Source organism: Gopherus evgoodei, chromosome 3, assembly GCF_007399415.2.
Source record: "Gopherus evgoodei ecotype Sinaloan lineage chromosome 3, rGopEvg1_v1.p, whole genome shotgun sequence".
Classification (NCBI taxonomy): Eukaryota; Metazoa; Chordata; order Testudines; family Testudinidae; genus Gopherus; species Gopherus evgoodei.
In genome coordinates, this window is record NC_044324.1 from 139,650,520 (window position 1) to 139,671,097 (window position 20,578).

The window sequence follows — 20,578 nt, forward strand, 5'->3', positions numbered from 1 at the left end:
TAACCAACAGGTCCATTTGACATGAAATGATTTATAACCAAGCAGCAGGTTTGTTTAGATACTAGAGAGTTTCAGGGCCTGGTTGCTCTCTTTCTTTTTTAAGAAACATTTTTAACTATAAAAAAGGTAAAGAGATTCTTTTTTATAAAACCGTTTTACAGTTTATTTCCTATCATTAATTGTTAAAATATAAAAAATTATAATCTGACTAAATGAAGCAGGATGTTAAATGGTGAATTTTGTCTGTCTAAACAAATAAATAATTATTTACAATCTTTGGCAAGACAAAGTGAAGTTTCATTGATTTCATTCTCTCCCTCCTTTTTTCTCTCACATGCACACACACCCTTGCAAAGAAAAAACGAAAAAGAAAAAAGAAAATCTTCATAAATAATTTACATAGAATAGGAAAATTATGGTACAATCTAAATATTAACATCTTCATCCCCACACTGATGTCATGCTTTCACAAAACCAAACCAAAAAACCCTACACGTCCATCACAATCATTACATTTAATGAAGTCTCCCCATTTTCTCACTGGGACTTGGGGATACAATTTGAAACAACAGAAGTATGAATTGCAACAAACACAAAAAACCTCATAAGGAGGATTTAAAAAAAAAAAGGATTTGTTAATATGAAGAGATTGTAAAATGTGCAATAAAGCCCCAAACTGTGAATTCTTTCTAATGAATATAGTAGTAAAATCTATTTAAAAGGAAAAAAAGAGCTGAGTCAACATTTGGCTCACCATGCCCTATGATAAGGCAAGAGATACTGTATTATTCCCTTAGTAAACCTCGTCTGTGATTAAAATTACACCAGCAAGAGTTTTTTGTGAACAAAGCTCATACATCTTAAACAAAACAAAAAAGTGTTAAATACTTGCATACTATTGTATAACTGAATAACTGTTGTATCTGGTTAGAATAAACACTGGTATCCCTTCAGCACTATTTAAAAAATAAAACAGTTCTATATACAGCAGACTTAGGTAACAATACAAAATACTAAAATTAGGATAACAGTATATATATATTAAGGTTCCATTTATAAATTCCTCATTATTACTTATTTAATCATGTGCTACTTTAGAGCATGCTGGATTATAATGACATAAAACCGCATGTTTAAACAAATGTGCACATTGCTTCAATGATATCTTCATGTTGTGATATGCTTCAACAGATTGTTCTAGCATTATTTGCTAATATTGCATTACTAATGCACTGTATGAGATACTTTAAAAATAAATTATCAGAGAAGGTAGCAGTATGTGTAATCATGATAAATATTCACAAAATATTTATAACTGGAACCTTAATTTCCAAATTACCAAATTAGGTAATGGTAGCGTGGCTACCTTTTCATAATCCTAGATCAGGATTCAGGATGTCAAAGTGCTTTTTGCAGCAGAGATGGAAAAGTGGTTCAGATTCAACTTGTTCCAGACGGTCATGAAATATGTTTAGCAAGAGGGAATGCAAAAAAAGATGTACACTGGCCAACTGGAAACTATTTTATAAAAGCCACAGTGGATGGTCTTATGTGCTTAACTGAATTGCTATGCTTTCTTATGTTCAAGTTTAAGTGCTGGTTCAATTGTATTTGTCCTGATTTAAGTCCATACAAATAACATGCATTGTTATTTCTAGTTAGACATTATTTGAAACTAAAAATCTGAAGTTTCAGCAACTTCTAATCTTAAAAGGTATTTTTGAAGAATTAGTAAAAGCATCCTTATCAGCTGAAAGATCTTTTTGCATCAAGCCATCTTCATATAATGTGGCCTTCACTTTATTCTCCAATGGCTTCATTATTAGACTAGATATTGTTGGTGTGGTCCCTTTGTTATTTTACTGAAATTAGGCTCGGAGGCTTTGTGTTACTGAGGTCCAGCCCTGATCGGAGCAAGGGAATTGTCAACCCTAGGCATAAAAAAGTGGTTTTAACACTTTTTTTTCCACTTAGTTTAAGACAATGGATGATACTCATCCCCTTTTTCTCCATATATATATAAATACATTAAGTAATTACACTTTATATGTAAACGTCATTCCTTTGTAAAAAAACAAACAAGTCTTGCTAAGTTTTCACTCTACAAAAATGTTCTAACGTATCAATCTGCTTTTGCTTCAGTGGTGGGTTGGACGCTCACATTTAGGTCCCATTAGTCCTAGTTTTCAGAAGGCACTTGAGCGTAGGATTGGCTAAGCCACTCTTGGCAGCAGGGAGGTACAAGGTCAGTTGAACAGAAGGCCGGAAGAGGAGGAGGTACACAGAAAGAGAAGTTGGGAGTACCAGGATGTACTGAGGTGTCTAGGTTGCACAGCATCTACAGTACTTTGCTGGTAATGCAGCAACCATAGCTCAGAAATCTAAAGTAAAAGAGAAACGGATATTAATAGGTGCAGAAGCATATTTGGTTTGGAATACAGTAAAAATGGAACGAGAGCTCAAATGTGCTATAGTAAAAGGGAAACAGCCTGCATAATACAAAGATTACTTTTCCTGTTCTTATAAATGTGAAAATATAGTACTATTAAAAACATTGTGGATGGTTTCATTACATATTTTTTTTAATGGAGAATGCATGAATCATCATATTTGGAGATTTTTAAGAATAGGTTAGGCAAACACCTGTGAGGAATGCTCTAGTTATTACTTTGTCCTGCCTTGAGTCCAGGGGACTGGACAAGATAACCTATTGAGATCCCCTTGAGTCCTACACTTCTATAAAATGAGAACTGAAAATAGCCACTGAATCCTTAATGCCTCCTTAAAGAAGGGCTACCAATAAGTCTGCAAGTGCATGAGTAACCCACTACTGAATACATGTTACAAGTCCTGCTCTGATCAACTGAAGATATGAGTTGTTACATCTCCTAGCTAAGTAACATTGGCTCTTTAGCTCAAGCTGTAGCAGTTCACACTTTTAGTGCTAGAGCTTCACTCCCAGTGTGTCAGGCATGAAGGTGACCATCACGCATGCAACACACACTAATGTGCTGGATATACACACACAGTTCCAAACAATTCTCTCCCTCAGATAATTCCATCTTTTTTTTCCAGGCAGATTGTATTAAACATGTGTTTGTGGTTATTCAGATTTACATTAAGACTAGTGAGATCCAAGCTATTTTAATGAATCAGTGTCTAAATTATGCTGTGGTCCCTTATGGCTTTGGAACATACCTTCTGGCTGAAATTTATCGAGATTATTGCTGTATGTTATACAGTCATGCCCTGATTCAGGAAAGCAGTTAAGCACATGCTTAAGTCCACTAGTTTCAGGACAGCATGTTGATCAACTCAAAATAAACTCTCTCTTGTTTCATTCATAGTTAAGGATTGATTGAGTTATTTCAGAATGATTGACAGATTAAAGATTCCATTCAACAACTGGAAGATACTTTCTATTTCCATCTTTTCTCCCTAGCGCAGTGGTTTTCAAACTTTTTTTCTGGTGACCCAGTCAAAGAAAATTGTTGATGCCTGCGATGCAATGGAGCTGAGGATGAGGGGTTTGGGGTATGGGAGGGGTTCAGGGCTGTATCAGGGGGTTGAGGGTCGGGGCTGTGGCCTAGGGGTGAAGGCTCTGGGGTGGGGCCAGGGGTGAAGGGCATGGGGTGCAGGAAAGGGCTCCAGGCTTTGGGGGCTCAGGGCTGGGGCAGGGGATTGGCACCTGGGTTTATCTTGGGCAGCTCCCAGTCAGCGGCGCAACGGGGGTGCAGAGGCAGATTTCCTGCCTGTCCTGGCACAGAGGACCATGCTGCGCCCCGAAAGTGGCCAGCAGCAGGTCCGGCTCCTAGGCGGACACATGCAAGTGGTTCCACGCAGCTCTCACCCACAGGTACCGCCCCCTTCAGCTCCCATTGGCCAGTTCCCGGACCTGCTACTCGCCTCTTGAAAGGTGCAGCTCAGTTTCAGAACAGGTAAGGACTAGCCTGCCTTATCAGGGCAGCACCACCGATGGGACTTCTAATGGCCCGTTTACCGGTGCTGACCAGAGCTACCGCAACCCTATGCCTTACGTTTTGCAACCCACTTCTGAGTTATGACCCACGTTTTGAAAACCACTGCTCTCATGTTTAGCTGGGAGATTGAAGTAATTGGGGCATAAATAAAACTTTCATAATTGCCTAGTTCACTGAAAAAACTAACCTCTGCATTCATATTTGAGATCAGAGAAGTAGACCATTTCTTGAGAGAAGACAAAAAGACCTAATCGTCCACCAGCAAAGGTCTTATCATAGATTGGTCCAGAGTCTACCATGACCTGTTTTCCTTCATATACTAAAACTCTGTAAAGAAAGATATGTTTTAGATTAGTTTAGTGAATCAACAGAACTTTTCAAGGTTGAGACGTAATAGCAGCTGTCAGATGATGATATGATGTTGAATTCTAACACTAAGTGCCATGTAGTACAAGTTTATTACATGGGTCATCCCTCTGTTATACTTCCCCTGAGTCTGTCTGGTAGTCTTAGCCCATTTATTGGAAACCCCAGTGCTGTTCCGTGAGTAATTGGATGAACATCATCTGCAAAGAATTTCCCAAATCCTTGTGTTATTACAGCTAAGTCTTCTGGACTGTCAAGAGGGAGTGTCATGTTCTTAATGTTGATTAGCCACATGCCTCTTTATGCTCAGAAGTTAGCTTGAGAAATATATACATCATTTAATTGACTCATGGTAAGTCTGTTACCTCCTCACAAATAAATATATTTTAATGACTATTCAAAAACCTAGTTAATTTTTCTTTTTCTATTAGAATTCCCAGTAGGATGAAGGAGCTTCATGTACAAGGACCATAGGACCTGCCACATTAGATTAGGGCAATGGGCCCACTAGAGCAGTATCCTGTCTGACAGTGGCCAGTACCAGCTGCTTCAGAGGAAAGTGCAAGAAACACCATAGTGAGTGCACAACTGTGAAATAACCTGCCCATAACAGGAGTATCTTTCTATCCCTTGTCAATTAATCGCTGGCCTATGCTCTAAAGCAGGATGGCTTATATTACATAGATAAACTGTCTTTTATTCTTTCTAATGTAATGGATGACCCGTGTGGTCCCCAAATCCTTTCTACTCCTTACATCATGCAACAGAACAAAACTGTATTAGTCCTGGTGAGTCCTGGGCTATTCAGGTCTAAAGAGGCAAGAGATAATTTCCCCAATAAAAATGTAATATACAGTTACAGTATTTACTGCAGGTTAAAAATTATCTGCACTGTCAATCCTCATGTTTAAAAGGCATAAAATAACCAATTAGGGTTAGGAAAATATATCCTTCATAATGTAATACATAGCAGTGCAATTTTGTGTGCATTACAGAGGTGTTTACAAATGTTTCTGGAGTACCTGGTGTAAGTCACTGTCAGAGACAGAATGCTGAACTAGACAGGAAAAAAATGTCAATTTTTAATCTTACTTTGAGTATTGTTTTGGAATTTCTCTTTCTTGGCTACTTTACAAAACAGTTATTTAGTAAGAATTCAAGATATTTTTATTTAATAATATTTAGTTTATGTAAATACTGAACAGTCGTAATGAAATTGAACACATCTGATGTGTGTGTGTGAGGAGAGAGAGAAGTTATTTAAAATCTAATAAAATGTTTCAAAAATAGATAACACTCTGCCGTGAATGAATCATCAGCACTGGAATTAACAAACAAACCATTAAAAGCCACTACTTCATCAGAAATGAAAGCTATATTATTAGGAAATTTGTAGGCATTCAAATACCACTTACTTTATTAATCCTGTTTTAGGCCTGTGAATCAACTGCCACCTGTAGGCAGTATAATCTTTCCAGCCAACATTCTTGGGGTCATGCCACAAGGTACGTACCTATAGTAGGAATACAAACGCTTCATTAGAAAAGGTTTGTACTACAGCAACTGGATATCTGATCACAGCCTATTTTCTTTGTAACACCAAACTAAAAATCACTTGAACATTTAGTGATACTGAATGACATTCCCCCCACACTCTGGTCACCTATATTAAGCAACATGAAAATTGCCATCTTCGGTTAAACATCAGTTACTCTCAAACAAATAGATTAATTCATAGATTCATAGACTTTAAGGCCAGAAGGGACAATTAGATCTTCTAGTTTGACCTCCTGTATATCAGAGGCCATAAAATTTCACCCAGTTACCACTGTATTGAGCCCAATAACTTGTGTTAAAGAATATCTTGTACTAAAGAATATCTTCCCGGAAAGATGTGACGATATTAGAGATGGAGAATCCACCACTTCCCTTGCTAGTTTGTTTCATTGTCAAAAAATTTATACCTAATTTCTCATATGAATTTGTCTGGCTTCAACTTCTAGCCATTGGTTCTTGTTAGGCCTTTCTCTGCTAGATTAAATAATCCTTTAGTTCATAGAATTCCCTCCAACCTTCCCCATGAAGGTATTCGACGCTGTAATCAAGTCATCTCTTAGTCTTCTCTTGGATAAATTAAACAGATTGAGCTCTTTAAGTCTCTCCCTCCAAGACATTTTATTTATTACTCAAAACATTTTTGGCTCTTTACTATACCCTCTAATTTTTCAGTGTCCTTTTTGAAATATGGGCACTAGAACTGGAAGCAGCATTCCAGAACAAGTCTCACCAATGCTGCATACGCAGGGCCAGCTCTACAGTTTTCGCCACCCCAAGCAGTGTGCCGAATTGCCGCTATGGGCGGCGGGGGCAGTCCTTGTGCCCTTAGGACGGCAGGCGCGTTTCCGTGGCGGCGGCAATTCGGTGGCAGCTTCTATGTTTAGCTGAAGCCGCCCCGGACAGCTAAACATAGAAGCTGCCGCTGAATTGCCCTCACCGCGGAAACGCACCTGCAGCCCTAAGGGCACAGGGACTGCCCCTGCAGCCCATGGCAGCAATTCGGCATGCTGCTTGGGGTCAAAACAACAGGGACTACCACCCGTTGCAGGATGCCGCCCCAAGCACCAGCTTGGAATGCTGATGCCTGGAGCTGACCCTGTGCATATGGATGTAACCTCCCTCCTTCTATTCACTATTTCCCTGTTTATACATCCAAGGAGCACATGAGCTCTTTTTGTCACAGCATCACACTAAGAGCTCATGTTCTGTTGCTTGTCCACTCTGAGTCCTAGATCCTTTTCAAAATCACTGCTTTCCAGAATATAGGTGCCATTCTGTAAGTATGGCCTACATTTCTTTTTTGAATGGGCACAGATTATCAAGCGATCCAGATCACACTATATGACTGACCTGTCTTCATCATTATTTACCACTCTGATAAGCCTTGTGTCATCCAAAAATTTTATCAGCAGTAATTTTATATTTATTTCCAGACCACTTGACGAAAATGTTGATAGTTGATGAAAAAGTGCAAGGAAAGTAAAAGAGAGTGGAGATCTGGGAATATATTTTCTTTGAGTTCTGTACATGTTCAGACACACACACCTCACACACAACATTCACCCTACAGAACTGATCCTGCTACACTTACCTATTTGAGTAGCTACATTGAAAGAAATGGGACTAATTAGCTGAGTAAGTGCTACTGCAAGACTGGCCCAATATTTATTGTATATTGTTCCAAAACTCTGGCACAATAAAACTCTCCAGGAAGGCCCAGACCCTGGTGTGAACTGTATGCAGTTGGATCCCTGTGTTTGTGTGGTGCCCCACTGACTTCAGTGGGCTTCCTTGGGGTCACAAGGGCCACCGTGTAAAGTTATTGCAAGACTTGGGAATTTGCGGCAAACTTTCTGAACACAGCCACATTCAGAAATATAAACATCAAATATATGTGATGCCCCAAAGGTAGGTGTTTAAACACCTCCCTTAAGAGAATAAAGCCCATTGTAATACCAATACAATCTCCAAGCTGGAAGAATTACCTGTACTCCTTGTCTTTGATTTTGCAGGTTCTTTTTAACTACTTTGTACGTTCTCTTTTATCTATGTATATTTTGCATTACTTTGAAACCAGTACAAATAAATAACAAAACCATCTAAAAAGACTGGCAATTTCATCCAAAAATTAAAATAACATTGAAAAGTCATTTACTATTTTCCCTACTCTTATTGGCATACTGAGCCTCAGTGCCCCTTTTTAACTGGCAACTGGTTTTTGCATCAGCCCCCTTTTTACCATATTGGTCACCCTTCAGTGATATGAAGACTTGATTCTCTTACCTGTCCAGGCGTGTTTCCAGTGTGCCAGAGAGCATTTCTCAAGTGCTCACCAGTGCCAGTCGTGGAGTTCACTACTTTGAGTGATACCCCTGAATAACCATAAGCCCTGGTGGGCTTGTCCTCCCAGTAGGTCTGTGTGACTTGCTTCCACATCAGGACATAAAATCGACTGCTGGACTGATAACCAAACACAAACCCGGCATAATCGTCATCACGGTCTGTGTTAACATAGAATGTGCCACTGAAGTCAACAGAGGTGAACTCATCGAAACCTGGTAGAGGATTAAATATGCAAGATATTAAGTTACTCCATGTGGTGCAAATTCAGAATGCTTGAAAGCAGACTGTTATACCATTTCTGTTGCTTTGGGCTTTCTAGAGATTTTTTTGGGAGGTGAGGGTGGGGATGAAGGGTTGAGAGAGAGAGAATGAAGTCATATGTACTGTTTATATAGTACTTATATATTTGTTCTATCTCATTCCTTAAACCAGGATGAGGATAAGATGATATCATCCTCTCTTTTTACCTTTGTTTCTGTGTAGTCTTTGCGTTTCTCTGTCCCTTTCCCTCTTGTAATATTGCTGTTACAGAAACAACACGACTTGATAGCCCTTTTAAAGAAAAAACTACGTTTCATAGTGTCTTACATTAGGATCCCCTTACTATACCAATTGGGAGCAAGGAGGAGGCATTTGGCAGGAAGAACAACTAATGTGATGTACGTCTGCAAGCCTTCTTCAGTTCTGATTTATTCAGATCAGTGAAACAACTATGTTCCCTCCAGGGCCAGCTCTAGCCATTTCGCCGTCCCAAGCACTGCAGCACGCCGCGGGGGGCACTCTGCCGCTCGCCGGTCCAGCGGTTCCAGTGGATCTCCCACAGGCGTGTCTGCGGATGCTCCACCGGAGCCGCGGGACCAGCAGACCCTCCGCAGGGACGCCTGCAGGAGGTCCACCGGAGCCGCCTGCCACCCTGCCAGCAACCGCAGAGCGCCCCCTGCGGCATGCCACCCCAAGCACACACTTGGTGCGCTGGGACCTGGAGCCGGCCCTGGTTCCCTCTTATCTATCAGAATTAACGCTATAAAAATGCACGTGGGGGTTATTGTAGGTAGGTCTAACATATAGCAGCTGACATTCCAAAAGGAAATGGAATCAAGTAGCTCAATAGGCTTTTTTCTCTCATATACAACCTCAATACAGAATCCTTTTTCTTCATCAGCTGAGCAGTGAGTTGTGCCAACAGCAATAGGAAAAAAACTCTGACCAGTGTATACACACAGGCACTCTCAGACACTCAGGATATACACTCCCATCTGAGTAAATGAACAAATCTAGGCTATTTTGGGCTTCTATATGAAAAGAGAAACAAGACTATGCAGCTGTTTGATGTGCTACAGAAAGTATAATAGAAGTGTGGTCTAGCAGCTTGAACACTCAGGTCACTATGAAAAATTCAGAGTCCTAATCCCAGCTCTGACAGTGACTGTGTATTTTAAACCTTGTGTCTCATTTTCCCTATCTGTAAAATGGGAATAATTATACTTACCTAACTAATGGGGTGTTGAAGAGAGTGTTGTAGTTAAAGTAAAGTGCTCTGAAGATAAACAGCACTATATCTGTCATAAGGTCTGGGTCTGTGTATTATTCTGTATGTGTTTCAGCCAGCACTGTTCCAAAGAATCCAGATAATTCTTTTCTCTTTTGATACTCACCTACTGCTATGCCAGGATCAGAGTTGGCAGTCTGCACCAGTTCTTTGCCCTGGTGGCGAATAACCCAATTGGGGTCAATTTGAGCTGTTCCCTTTGGATCCAGAGGGACCATCTGGAACTTTCTGAAGTCAGTTTCACTGATGTCAATATTTTCGGGGCACACGTCATAAATATCTGGTACACTGTCATTGTCAAAATCATCTTTGCAGATATCACCTCTGCCATCACCTACAAGCAGAACACATACACAGGCAAAAATTGTTAGCATTTTGTACCTCTCTCCTTCTCTATTTATATAAGTCAACAGCTATTCACATAGGAATTAAAACACTGGAAAAGACCAGTAGCCTATGTAGTGTACCATCCTGCCACCAACAAGAACTTACATCAGAGGCAGATGTAAAATGTCTTTAGTGCATTTGATCAGCAGTATATTCTTCAAGCATGGGCTTTCTGATAGAAAGAAGGAGAATGAACCTTAGGAAACAACTAAAGACTCAAAGACTTTCTGCAGTTCAGCTTGGTGGGAAAATGGTTCCACATTCCACTGTCTGACAGCCAAGTAGAATTCCAAATTCTGACCAGCTGTGCACTCCCGCACTTGTTTATCTTAACTCTTAAGATAAAAACTATGCATTTCCAACATTATTCCCTTTGCCAATATCAAAGAAGCAATTCTTGAATCCATACGAGGATTTTAATTATTCATTGCATATGTTGCTGAAGTTCCCAGTGGTCCTGACTGCTGACAGAGTTGATTTTGTTTCAAACGATATTGAAAGCATTTGTCCAACCAGCCATGTCGTCCACAAACTCTATCCAGGTCTGCAACTTAAAACTGTGTGGCTCACATACTTGAGAGCACATGAACATCTTTTGTTTTTAGTTATAGTCTGGCTTTTGCCAAAGTCGAACAACATTTCTTCTGCCATTGATGAGGATGAAGAGCAAGTCAACCTGTACTACTGAGTCTGTTGGACAGTCTTCACAGAAGTGCATTCACACATATGCTGGCCTAGACCTCCATAGCCCAGCTGCGCTACGCTTGGCACAAGACCAGGAGGAGCAAAAGCTGGCTTTAATGGAACTATACTGCCCAGATCCCCAAGTCACCTTTGGACTACAGAGGTCCCCATAGAAGTTACAGCAGTCCAAGGGCTATGGAGCAATTATAGAGATTGGCAGGGCACAGAGTTGTATAAATCATTCCCTCTTTATCCTAGCCATGCCTCCCTTACACCAGGATACTGGGAGGAGAAGTGGTGTGGGAACTGCTATCACTGTTCTTTATCACCCATGGATTTCCCAATGCAGTTAGAATCCCCAGGAGGCTATAACTGCCAGCTATACAGTGCAAAGTAACCAGAGCAGGAATCGAGAACTGGTCCACTGTAAAAGTATTGTCACTATGAACATATGAACTAAATTTTGCTTTCAGTTACATCAGCATCAATGTGGAATAACTCCAGCCATTTCATTTACACTTGTGTAACTAAGAAATTGCTCATATGTATTTATTTTGTGGGTCATTACTCATAGATATATCAAACATATATACCAGTTTTTATCCTAAAGGATCACAAAAATGTTTTATATGTTATATATATATATATATATATATATATATATATATATATATATATATATATATATATATATATATATATATATATATATATATATATATATATATATATATATATTGGTAACACTTCATTAACCACTGAACTGCAACCATCTATGAGGTAGACCATTACAGCTGTTTAACAGTGACCAGGACTACAGTGCAGTAATTCAGCGCATGAAATGAAGGAAAATACTGCATCCATTTATGTAACTGTCTAGTGCACATGATCAACACATACCTGAAGTGTTTCCTCTGTGAAACAATTTTTAGTAGAGTTGGTTGAAAAATGGCAAATATTTTCCATATATATTTACAAATAAATGAATATTTCTCATTTTTTTAAATGTTATGGAATATTTTGGCTCTTTCAATAAAAAACTGAAGTTGAATACCAAAATTTTCAGTTGTGTTGGTTTTCAAAAACCAAAACAGATTTTAATTAAAAAATTCTAGTTTAATATTTCATCAAAAAATTAACATTTGAAAAGGAAACAAACAATGTCCCAGAAAATTTTTTTAAATAACAATCAAATTTTTAATCAAAATTATATTATATGTTTGACCAGTTCTAGTTTGATGCCCTTTAATGCATTAATACAATGTTCCAAGTTCAGACATGGCATAAGCAGGAGAAACTTCATTGAGGTCAATGACATCAGGCCTGTTACCTCTGGGCTCAATTTGGGCTGCAATGTCTTATTTCTTTTATCCATGAGGAAAAGTATCCTTCACATTGCTCTATACATGCACCAGTTCTTCATGTACTTAAAACTGAATCAAACCCATGCTACTTGGTTCTTACCATCAGAGTCCTTTTGGTCAGGGTTGAACATGAGCCGACAATTGTCCCTGTCATCAGGAACACCATCATTGTCATCATCAGAATCACATGCATCCCCTTTGCCATCCTTATCATGGTCAGCCTGGTTAGAATTGGGGATGTAGGGGCAGTTATCTTGGTTGTTCTGGTGACCATCTTCATCTATGTCCTCATTATTGTCACACTGGTCACCAACTAGGTCGTTATCTATGTCAGTCTATAGAAAAAAACACAGACAATAACATTGGCATCTTGATTTTTACAAAGCACAAAATTGAGATGACATGTTTCCTTATTCTCTACATTTCTCTTTCAGTAACTTCCTGAAGAGCTCCTATATTGTGGTGACAAATTTCTATGAAGTAGAAATGTAATAAAATTTCATTTTTTTTCACTCTAATATGAAGAATGTCAATGAAGCTCTTACCAAAACAGGGGCAAAGATTTTCCTACATGCCTCTTAGCTTATGATTGTTGGTTGGAATCTACTGGTCCTAATTCACAGGACTGATACCTTCCCTTTACGCTGCTGTACCTTGTTCAGATCTAGTCCACAGGAAATAACCCTGATGCAAAGGAGTTCTCTGTGCATCATAGAGTATGTCTACACTGCAATTAAAAACCCATGACTAGCCCATGCCAGATGACTCTGGCTTGCAGGGCTTGGGCTAAGGGACTGGTTAGCTGCGGTGTAGATGTTTGGTTCAGGCTGGAGTCCGTGTTCAAGAACCCTTACAGAGCATGGGCCAACTGAGGAGTTTTAAGTGCATTGTAGACATACCCATAGAGTCTTCACTGCCTGCATCATAAGGGGTGTGGCCAGGATAGGAGATTTGCCTGGAGTGCCACTGCATTCTGGCAATTTTTGTTGCCACATGGGCCCTTGGAGCCATGGAAAGCCAAGTGAAGTTCAAAGCAGACCTAAGGCTTCTCTAACTTGCAGTGGGAGCCAAATTGTTCTCCAAATGGCACAGGAATACAAGGAGTGCGAAGGTGGGGTTAAAGACATCTTTGCCTCAAACCCCTCAGGCTCTGCACAGAGCAGCACTTGGCCAGACCTGAAAATCAGGGCTGTGGGTTTTTCACATATAAGGAAGTTTAATGCCTACATTGAAGAGGAGGGTTTTATATATATATATATAAAATGTTAAAGATCCATAAGAAGGATGGACAATTCAGATCTAACTTTTCACTCTAAAGCCAGCTGTTTGGGGTTTGACTGCAACTGTTATAACAATTTCAAAATCTGGAATGAACACTAGAGTATTCATTAAATACACTGCAGGACAAAAATCAGATGTAATAATTTAATAAAACAGTGCAATGTGATAAAATTCTTTCCTGGAACATAATTAACATTTCAAGCACAAAATAGATGCATATATGATATCATGTATTTCAGCTGGCCTGATAGCCCCTCATGAGAGTGTGTTACCTCATATTATTGAAGTCTGTGCAAGCTGTGTAGCGCTCATGTGAACTGTCTTGCACAGACAAGGTTCTTAAGGTATGAGTGGCTGCTATTGGTCTCAATTAAGTTTAGTTATTATAAACCCTGAGGTGAAGCTAAGTGCAATAACTTTGCATAATTATAAATTCCAAGGCAATCACCTGATCCAAGGCAATATTCAGTGTTAGATCATTGAAAACTTGCAAAACTATTTTTCATAACTTTTGCTTTCAGTTCATAACAGAACCTGCAATTTACCATGAATATCATAAAAGAGCTGTTTATATATTATGTTGCCAATCAGGGCAGTTTTCTTTTCATGTAAAGTGGGTGGATTGCAGGCAAAAGAGAATTGTCACTAAACAGAGTGTATGATTGCCATAATGGGCCTTTATGTTTTACATGGAAACAAAAAATAGGCAAAATATGGCCTTTTCTTTTCCATGCATTAATATGTCTCTTCTGTGAAGGAAGGGGCATGATTCTCCTACCACAGGTCGGAGTAACTGTCACTGAAATCAATCCCAGTTACTGATGTCCTGTGATAGGAGAAATGGGCCCCTCCAGTTCAGAAGTGAATTTAGGCTGCATTTTGCACTGGTGACTTGTGGGATATCAGACTTTTAAAATTATATCATTTAAATTATTCTGTGTCCTGTGATAACAGAAGAGCTTCCTGGCCTTTTACCTAATGAGTCTGTTCTGTATCTCCCACACCCCCACAGAGCAATCAGCTAGCTAGAGACCATAAAGGGGGGCAAGATGGTCTAATGGGCCAGGCACTGGATTGAGAGTCAGGAGACCTGGACTCCATTTCTGGTTCTGTTGCTGATCTGAGTCCTTGGGCAAGTTAATTAGCTTCTCTGTCACTCTTTCCCCTCCCATCTCTTGTCTATTTAAGTGATACATTCTGAGGCAGGGACTGCCCTTTACTATGTGTCTGTACAGTGCTTAGCTCAATGGGGCCCTGATCTTGGTAGAGATCTCTGTGCTTGACTCTAATGCAAATTATCATAATAATAATAATAATAATTTAGTTTAGTTCCTTAAACATTTTTTCTCTCTTTCTCTCCTACTCTGAGGTCAGCATTAATACAAGCAGTTAGAAGGTTGCTTTCAGATTTCCCTCATCAAGAGCAAATCCTCCCACCCCATCGCTCCTCACACAAATGAGCTTAGTGTTTACCTGATCGGGATTGTGCACCAATGGACAGTTATCACAATGATCACCTACTCCATCCCCATCTGTATCTCTCTGGTCAGTGTTGTAAACATATGGACAGTTATCTCGTTCATTAAAAATGTCTGTGAGGGTAAAAAAAATAATGTGACTAAAGCAGATAAGAAATCTAGCATAGCTGGTTCACATACAGTAAGATATACCATTGCAGGCCCCCACTTAAATTCCATTGAAACCCTATTTTGAGGGTTTAAGTGGCTCTTAAGAGGTTCATAGCCCTATGCTGATCCTCTGTCAGAAGTGAGTTTTATTCATGCCATTCCATTAAAGCTGCTTCAGTTTTATTATACTACCACATCACAATAAGAAATGAAAGAGCCACTGAGGAACTGGTGTACAGTGGAACCTCAGAGTTACAAACCCCAGAGTTACAAACTGACGGGTCAACCGCACACCTAATTTGGAACCAGAAGCATGAAATCAGGAGGCAGCAGAGACCAAAAATTAAAAAAGCAAATACAGTACTGTACTCTGTTAAACATAAACTACTAAAAAAATAAACAGGAGTACTTGTGGCACCTTAGAGACTAACAAATTTATTTCAGAATGAGCTTTCATGAGCTACAGCTCACTTCCGCATGCATCCGCATGCATCCGAAGAAGTGAGCTGTAGCTCATGAAAGCTCATGCTGAAATAAATTTGTTAGTCTCAAAGGTGCCACAAGTACTCCTGTTCCTTTTGCGGATGCAGACTAATACGGCTGCTACTCTGAAACCTAAAAAAATAAAGGGAATGTTAAAAAAAGATTTGACAGGTAAGGAAACTGTCTCTATGCTTGTTTCGTTTAAATTAAGATGATTAACCATGGCATTTTTCTTCTGCATAGTAAAGTTTCAAAGCTGTAGTAAGTCAATGTTCAGTTGTAAACGTTTGAAAGAACAACTATAATGTTTTGTTCATATGAACAACCTCCATTCCTGATGTGCTCAGAACTCTGAGGTTCTACTGTAATTTCATACTGTGGGCCAAATCCTGCTTTCCTTACTAATGTAACAACTCCCAGATATATTTCAATGGAAGTTTTGCTTATGTAAGGACTGCATGGGCTTCGAAGAATTTGGCCTTTTATATTTGTGAGCCTAAAGAAAATGTGTATTGCTAAAAGAGTTGAAAAAAAGTTTTTCATTTTAAATTACTTGGATTTTTATTGCTTAGAGTTGGAACTACCTACCCAGAATTTTTGAGTAATGCTCTGCAATAAATACTATATAGAATTCCTCAGGAATTCCATTGTGATATAGCAATACATTGCATGAGCATATGCTTTAGTACTAAATGAGCTAATCTTATTATAACATATATATAATTAATTGTACAGTGTTGCCAAATATTCAACAGATACCCTTCCTTCTCATTTTGCAACAAATTGTCCTCTCCTTCCAAAATTATATCATGATGACAAAAAAAAGTTAAGACAATGTTGGCACAAGTGCCAGAAGATAACACTAGGATCATCTCTTCAATTATATGGTTTCTGGAGCTTTATATAAACTTTGAAATACGGAGTCTCAGCCAAAGATACAGGGTTATGTTTTTCACTCATTGCACATGCAGAAGTCCCATGAGCTCTCGTAAGAATCCGATGTTGTGAGTGATGGGAGAACTTCAAGAGGTTCAATTCAGAAAAGTGTCCAAAAGTTGCATGATTACTGAAGCAAATCCAAGACCAGACTTTTTTCTATTATTTCTAACATTTCTGGGTTTCAACCATGTTAGAAATGCTTCAAGAACAAGCTTTCTAAAGATATTTCAATGTTTTTGTTTCCATTTCTAGCCAAAACCAAGATTAGAGAGGTGTGTAGAAATAAGCAAATTAAAACTCTCTTTTTCAAAACTCAGAGGATGTTTGAGTTTGGATTGGCTTGAGCTTTGTATGATTATCCAGGTCAATTCTGATTTTAACTGGCCCAGATTAATATCCTCTAGATATTGCCTTAACTGATATCTTTTTTCTTCTCTAGTATACAAACAGGAAACAAAAGTAGAATATTGCATCCTGATTATTTTGGAGTCAGGAAGAAATTCTTCTCCTCTGAGAGATATTTGCATGAGCCTTAGAATGGGCTGGGGAAGTGTGATTTATCGAGAACATTGAACATGGGTGACCTATTACATTCATGTGGGTACATTTCACATTATTTTCACATAAGATTTGAGGACTTCAGCAACACAAGCCAAGGTTATAGGCCTATTACAGGAATGGTGGGTGAGGTCCTGTGGCCTGCAATGTGCAGGAAGTCAGACAAGATGATCATGATGGTCCCTTCTGTCTTTAAAGTCTATGAGCCTATAATCAATGTCCTGTGTTCAATGCAGAGCCTGGGGATTGATGGACCTTGGTCTTCTCTTTCTTTTTCTATATTTCTGACAGTAAAATATAAGATGGAACTGATTTTATTTTACATACAAATTCAACTAGCCCACCCACTGTCCATAAGTATTAGGTCTGGAATAGTAACCAGTTGCTGTTTGATTTAGCGAAAAAGAACATACCATCACCATCAATATCCACAGCACATGAGTCACCCTCTCCATTATTATCAGTGTCAATCTGAGCAGGGTTGTGCACATACGGGCAATTATCACAGCGGTCACCAACTTCATCCTTGTCATAATCAAGCTGACGGGGGTTGAACAGAAGGGGGCAATTGTCCTAGCAAGCAGAAGCAAAGGATTTAAGAATATAAATCACAGCTTGGTTCGAGGCACTATTTCGTTTATCAAGAAGTATTTCCCCATCCTCCCATCCCTCATATTCCACTTAGGAAGAAATGAAAGTGAAAATGAAACTAAGACGTATAAATTGATGTACAAGTGTGCCTTCCACTGATGAGCTTAGCCTTTTCCCTTGTGTAGCTATTTACACCTCTGCGAAGCGGGTGCAAAATATTAATGCAGATTAATAGGCATATTACATCCATTTTGTACAAATGTAAATGACTACCTAATGCGCAAGGCAGTGGAGGATCAGGTCCAACATATGTGTGTGGAGAGGAAACTAGGTCTCTCAGAACCTTAAGAGAAGTCACTGGAGAATATTCTGCACTATTTTGTTGTTGTGCAAGCATTTTCCATAAAGACAAATTACTGTCTTAATGCAAAAGCCAGACTTCACTATTTTGGATCTTCTAAGAAAAGATATAAAGGAAAGGCAAAATATGTCCTATTTTATCAAATACTGCCATATGGTAACAAAAAAATAAATGTGCCTGAGAGAGAAGGCTACTCACTTCAGTGTCACCTAACTGGACAATGTAACTGAAGGCAATAATTTCTGTAACTGCACATGCAAAATAAATGTTATTGATTAAATGCTTGTTCAACTTTTTTTTTTAAAGTTTCCAAATACAGACTGCATGGGTCAGATCCAGAACATGAAAGCACACCGCAGACTACACCTCATTTTTCCCTTTTGTTGTTACATTCTCCCCAGTGCAGACAGAGCAATCAAATGGCACTTTTTATTTAAACCAGAGGACCAGCTCCTGCTCTAGTCAATATACCAAAACCCTAAGATGATGCCACAGAGCACTCAGCACAGTACGGGATAGGGTGGAGACTTGAAAGGGGCATTAGGTCCTCTTTGAGCTCCTGCAATCCTACTCTGCTCTGCACTAGGCTGTACCCCCCAAGGGTAATTGAGATAAGACAGGGAGGTTCAAAGCTACCCTAATGCAACTGAGGATCTGATCCACAAAGTCCTTAATTATTTCTTGTAAGGGAGTGTGACAGGGTGCATATACCCCGCAATGGACAGGGAAGGCTTAACTCCTGACTGTGGGCTAAGCCAAGCCCCCATGTCCCTCCTGGACATGCTCAAAGTGTAACACCAGTATAAGAGGGAGCAGCCCAGCTCAGTCTGGGCTAGCTGCTGGAGAGGAAGGATGCATGCTGCAGGCTCCAGCCCAAGAGCTGCTGGGGCCCCACACTGTGGGAGCAGGAGACACTGAGACTCAGGCAGGTACCTGAGGATGCCAATTGGAGTTTGGAGCCCCCAGGATCAGCACAACTCGAGGACAGAGACCCCGAAGACACATAGGCCAGGACTGCAGGAGTCACAGCAGGAAGTAGGCCAGGGAGAGACTAACCATTGTCCCTACAGCAGTCAGAGTGTTTCAGGCAGATCCTTGCTGACTAAGTGGCGAGTCTATTCATCACTACCAGGGCCTTGGGCTGAGACCTGGTGGATCAGGGAGGGCCGGGGACTCCCTACCCTGGCCACTACCCCCCTGATAGGCAGCCCAATCCTATTGACGCTGGCCTCTAAGCATCACTTCCTTGGGAGCCAGGGTATTGCTAGTGACTCTGGCATCTAGTCCTTACACCCCAGGGATTCAGGGGGCTGCTATAGACCCTGACTCCTAGGCTGCACAACCCTACAGCAAAGAGCCAGTTCGTGGACTTAAGCTCTTAGGCCTCACTGCCTAGAGGCAGAATGCAGCTTGAGAGACAGGGTGTACTCACCCCGCACTGGACAGGGACCCCCCACCCCATTACAGGGAGTTGCATTAAAATGATAAAAGACATTTTTTAAAAATCAACCATTAAATAAAATCGCATACTTTGTCATCCTCTACCCCATCATTGTCATCATCTTCATCACAGGCATCACCTTTGCCATCCTTATCAAAGTCTTCCTGTCCAGAATTAGGCAGATGGGGGCAGTTATCCTGTCCAGAAAAATCAGTACATTATATTTATGTTATGTTACAGGCTCGTTACATGGGCTTGAAGACTATATAGCCCACAAGAGGCTACAAACACAAAGCTGAGAAAATCAGTCACAGGTACTTTTTAAAGACTCTGTGTTTGTTTGTTGCCAAAAATATTAGTTCATCCAGTTTTCATGCTGTAAAATAAATTAAATAAAGTTACAAATCACATTCCCCAACTTCCTTCTGTTAGAAGAAATGTTTGGAGTGTATTTTAACTGAGAGCATCTGATAGGAAAAAAACCACACACACACACAGTGTCAGCTCCTTTTGGACAGCTCATGAAGGAACTTTGAAGACTGCAACATAATGTGGCTGGCTTTGGCTGCCTTTAACCAGAAGAATGAAGTTGAAAACTAAAAGGATGATCTTCAGATGTAATCTGCCATATGGAAAGTTAATGCAACAAAGACATAGACATGGGGCTGTAGTTTTGAGACATGTGTCCTTTTGCACTGTTAAATTTCCAAGACTTTTGAAAATAAAAGGCAAATGTATCCTTTTTTTATTTCACATTGAAGATCAGAACTGAGGAAAGGGTGATTATTCCAACTGAACTGCTTTCTGGATTAGGCAAAAAAAATAAGTACAGATTTTCAAAAACTTTGGTTCAAGAAAGCAATTACTCTGATTAACACATGGAGGCAACTTCTGTTCTCATTTACAGTCATAGAATCCCATTTAATTCAGTGAGGTTGCATGAATGTACCCCAATGGCATCAAAATGGTGCAAAGAAGAGCAGGATTTGGTGACTGAAGGATCTAATATCTCTTACAATAACTATGTGGGCTTTCTAAATTGGAAATATAAATATCAAAAAGTGAA

General features: G+C 39.7%; 1 protein-coding gene across 1 annotated transcript in view; it reads right to left on the bottom strand.

Annotated features, from left to right (window-relative positions):
- Nucleotides 1-207: 207 nt before the first annotated feature.
- The window catches only part of THBS2 (thrombospondin 2), a 48,985-nt gene continuing 28,614 nt past the window's right edge, over nt 208-20,578 (bottom strand). Inside the window, exons 14-22 of the mRNA XM_030556797.1 lie at nt 19,602-19,709; nt 17,533-17,692; nt 14,985-15,103; nt 12,331-12,565; nt 9,902-10,129; nt 8,187-8,458; nt 5,762-5,859; nt 4,168-4,307; nt 208-2,381 (exon numbers count right to left, since the gene is read on the bottom strand). Coding sequence (XP_030412657.1) covers nt 2,374-2,381; nt 4,168-4,307; nt 5,762-5,859; nt 8,187-8,458; nt 9,902-10,129; nt 12,331-12,565; nt 14,985-15,103; nt 17,533-17,692; nt 19,602-19,709 — 1,368 coding nt within the window. The 3' untranslated portion in view covers nt 208-2,373. The remainder of the gene's footprint in view (nt 2,382-4,167; nt 4,308-5,761; nt 5,860-8,186; nt 8,459-9,901; nt 10,130-12,330; nt 12,566-14,984; nt 15,104-17,532; nt 17,693-19,601; nt 19,710-20,578) is intronic.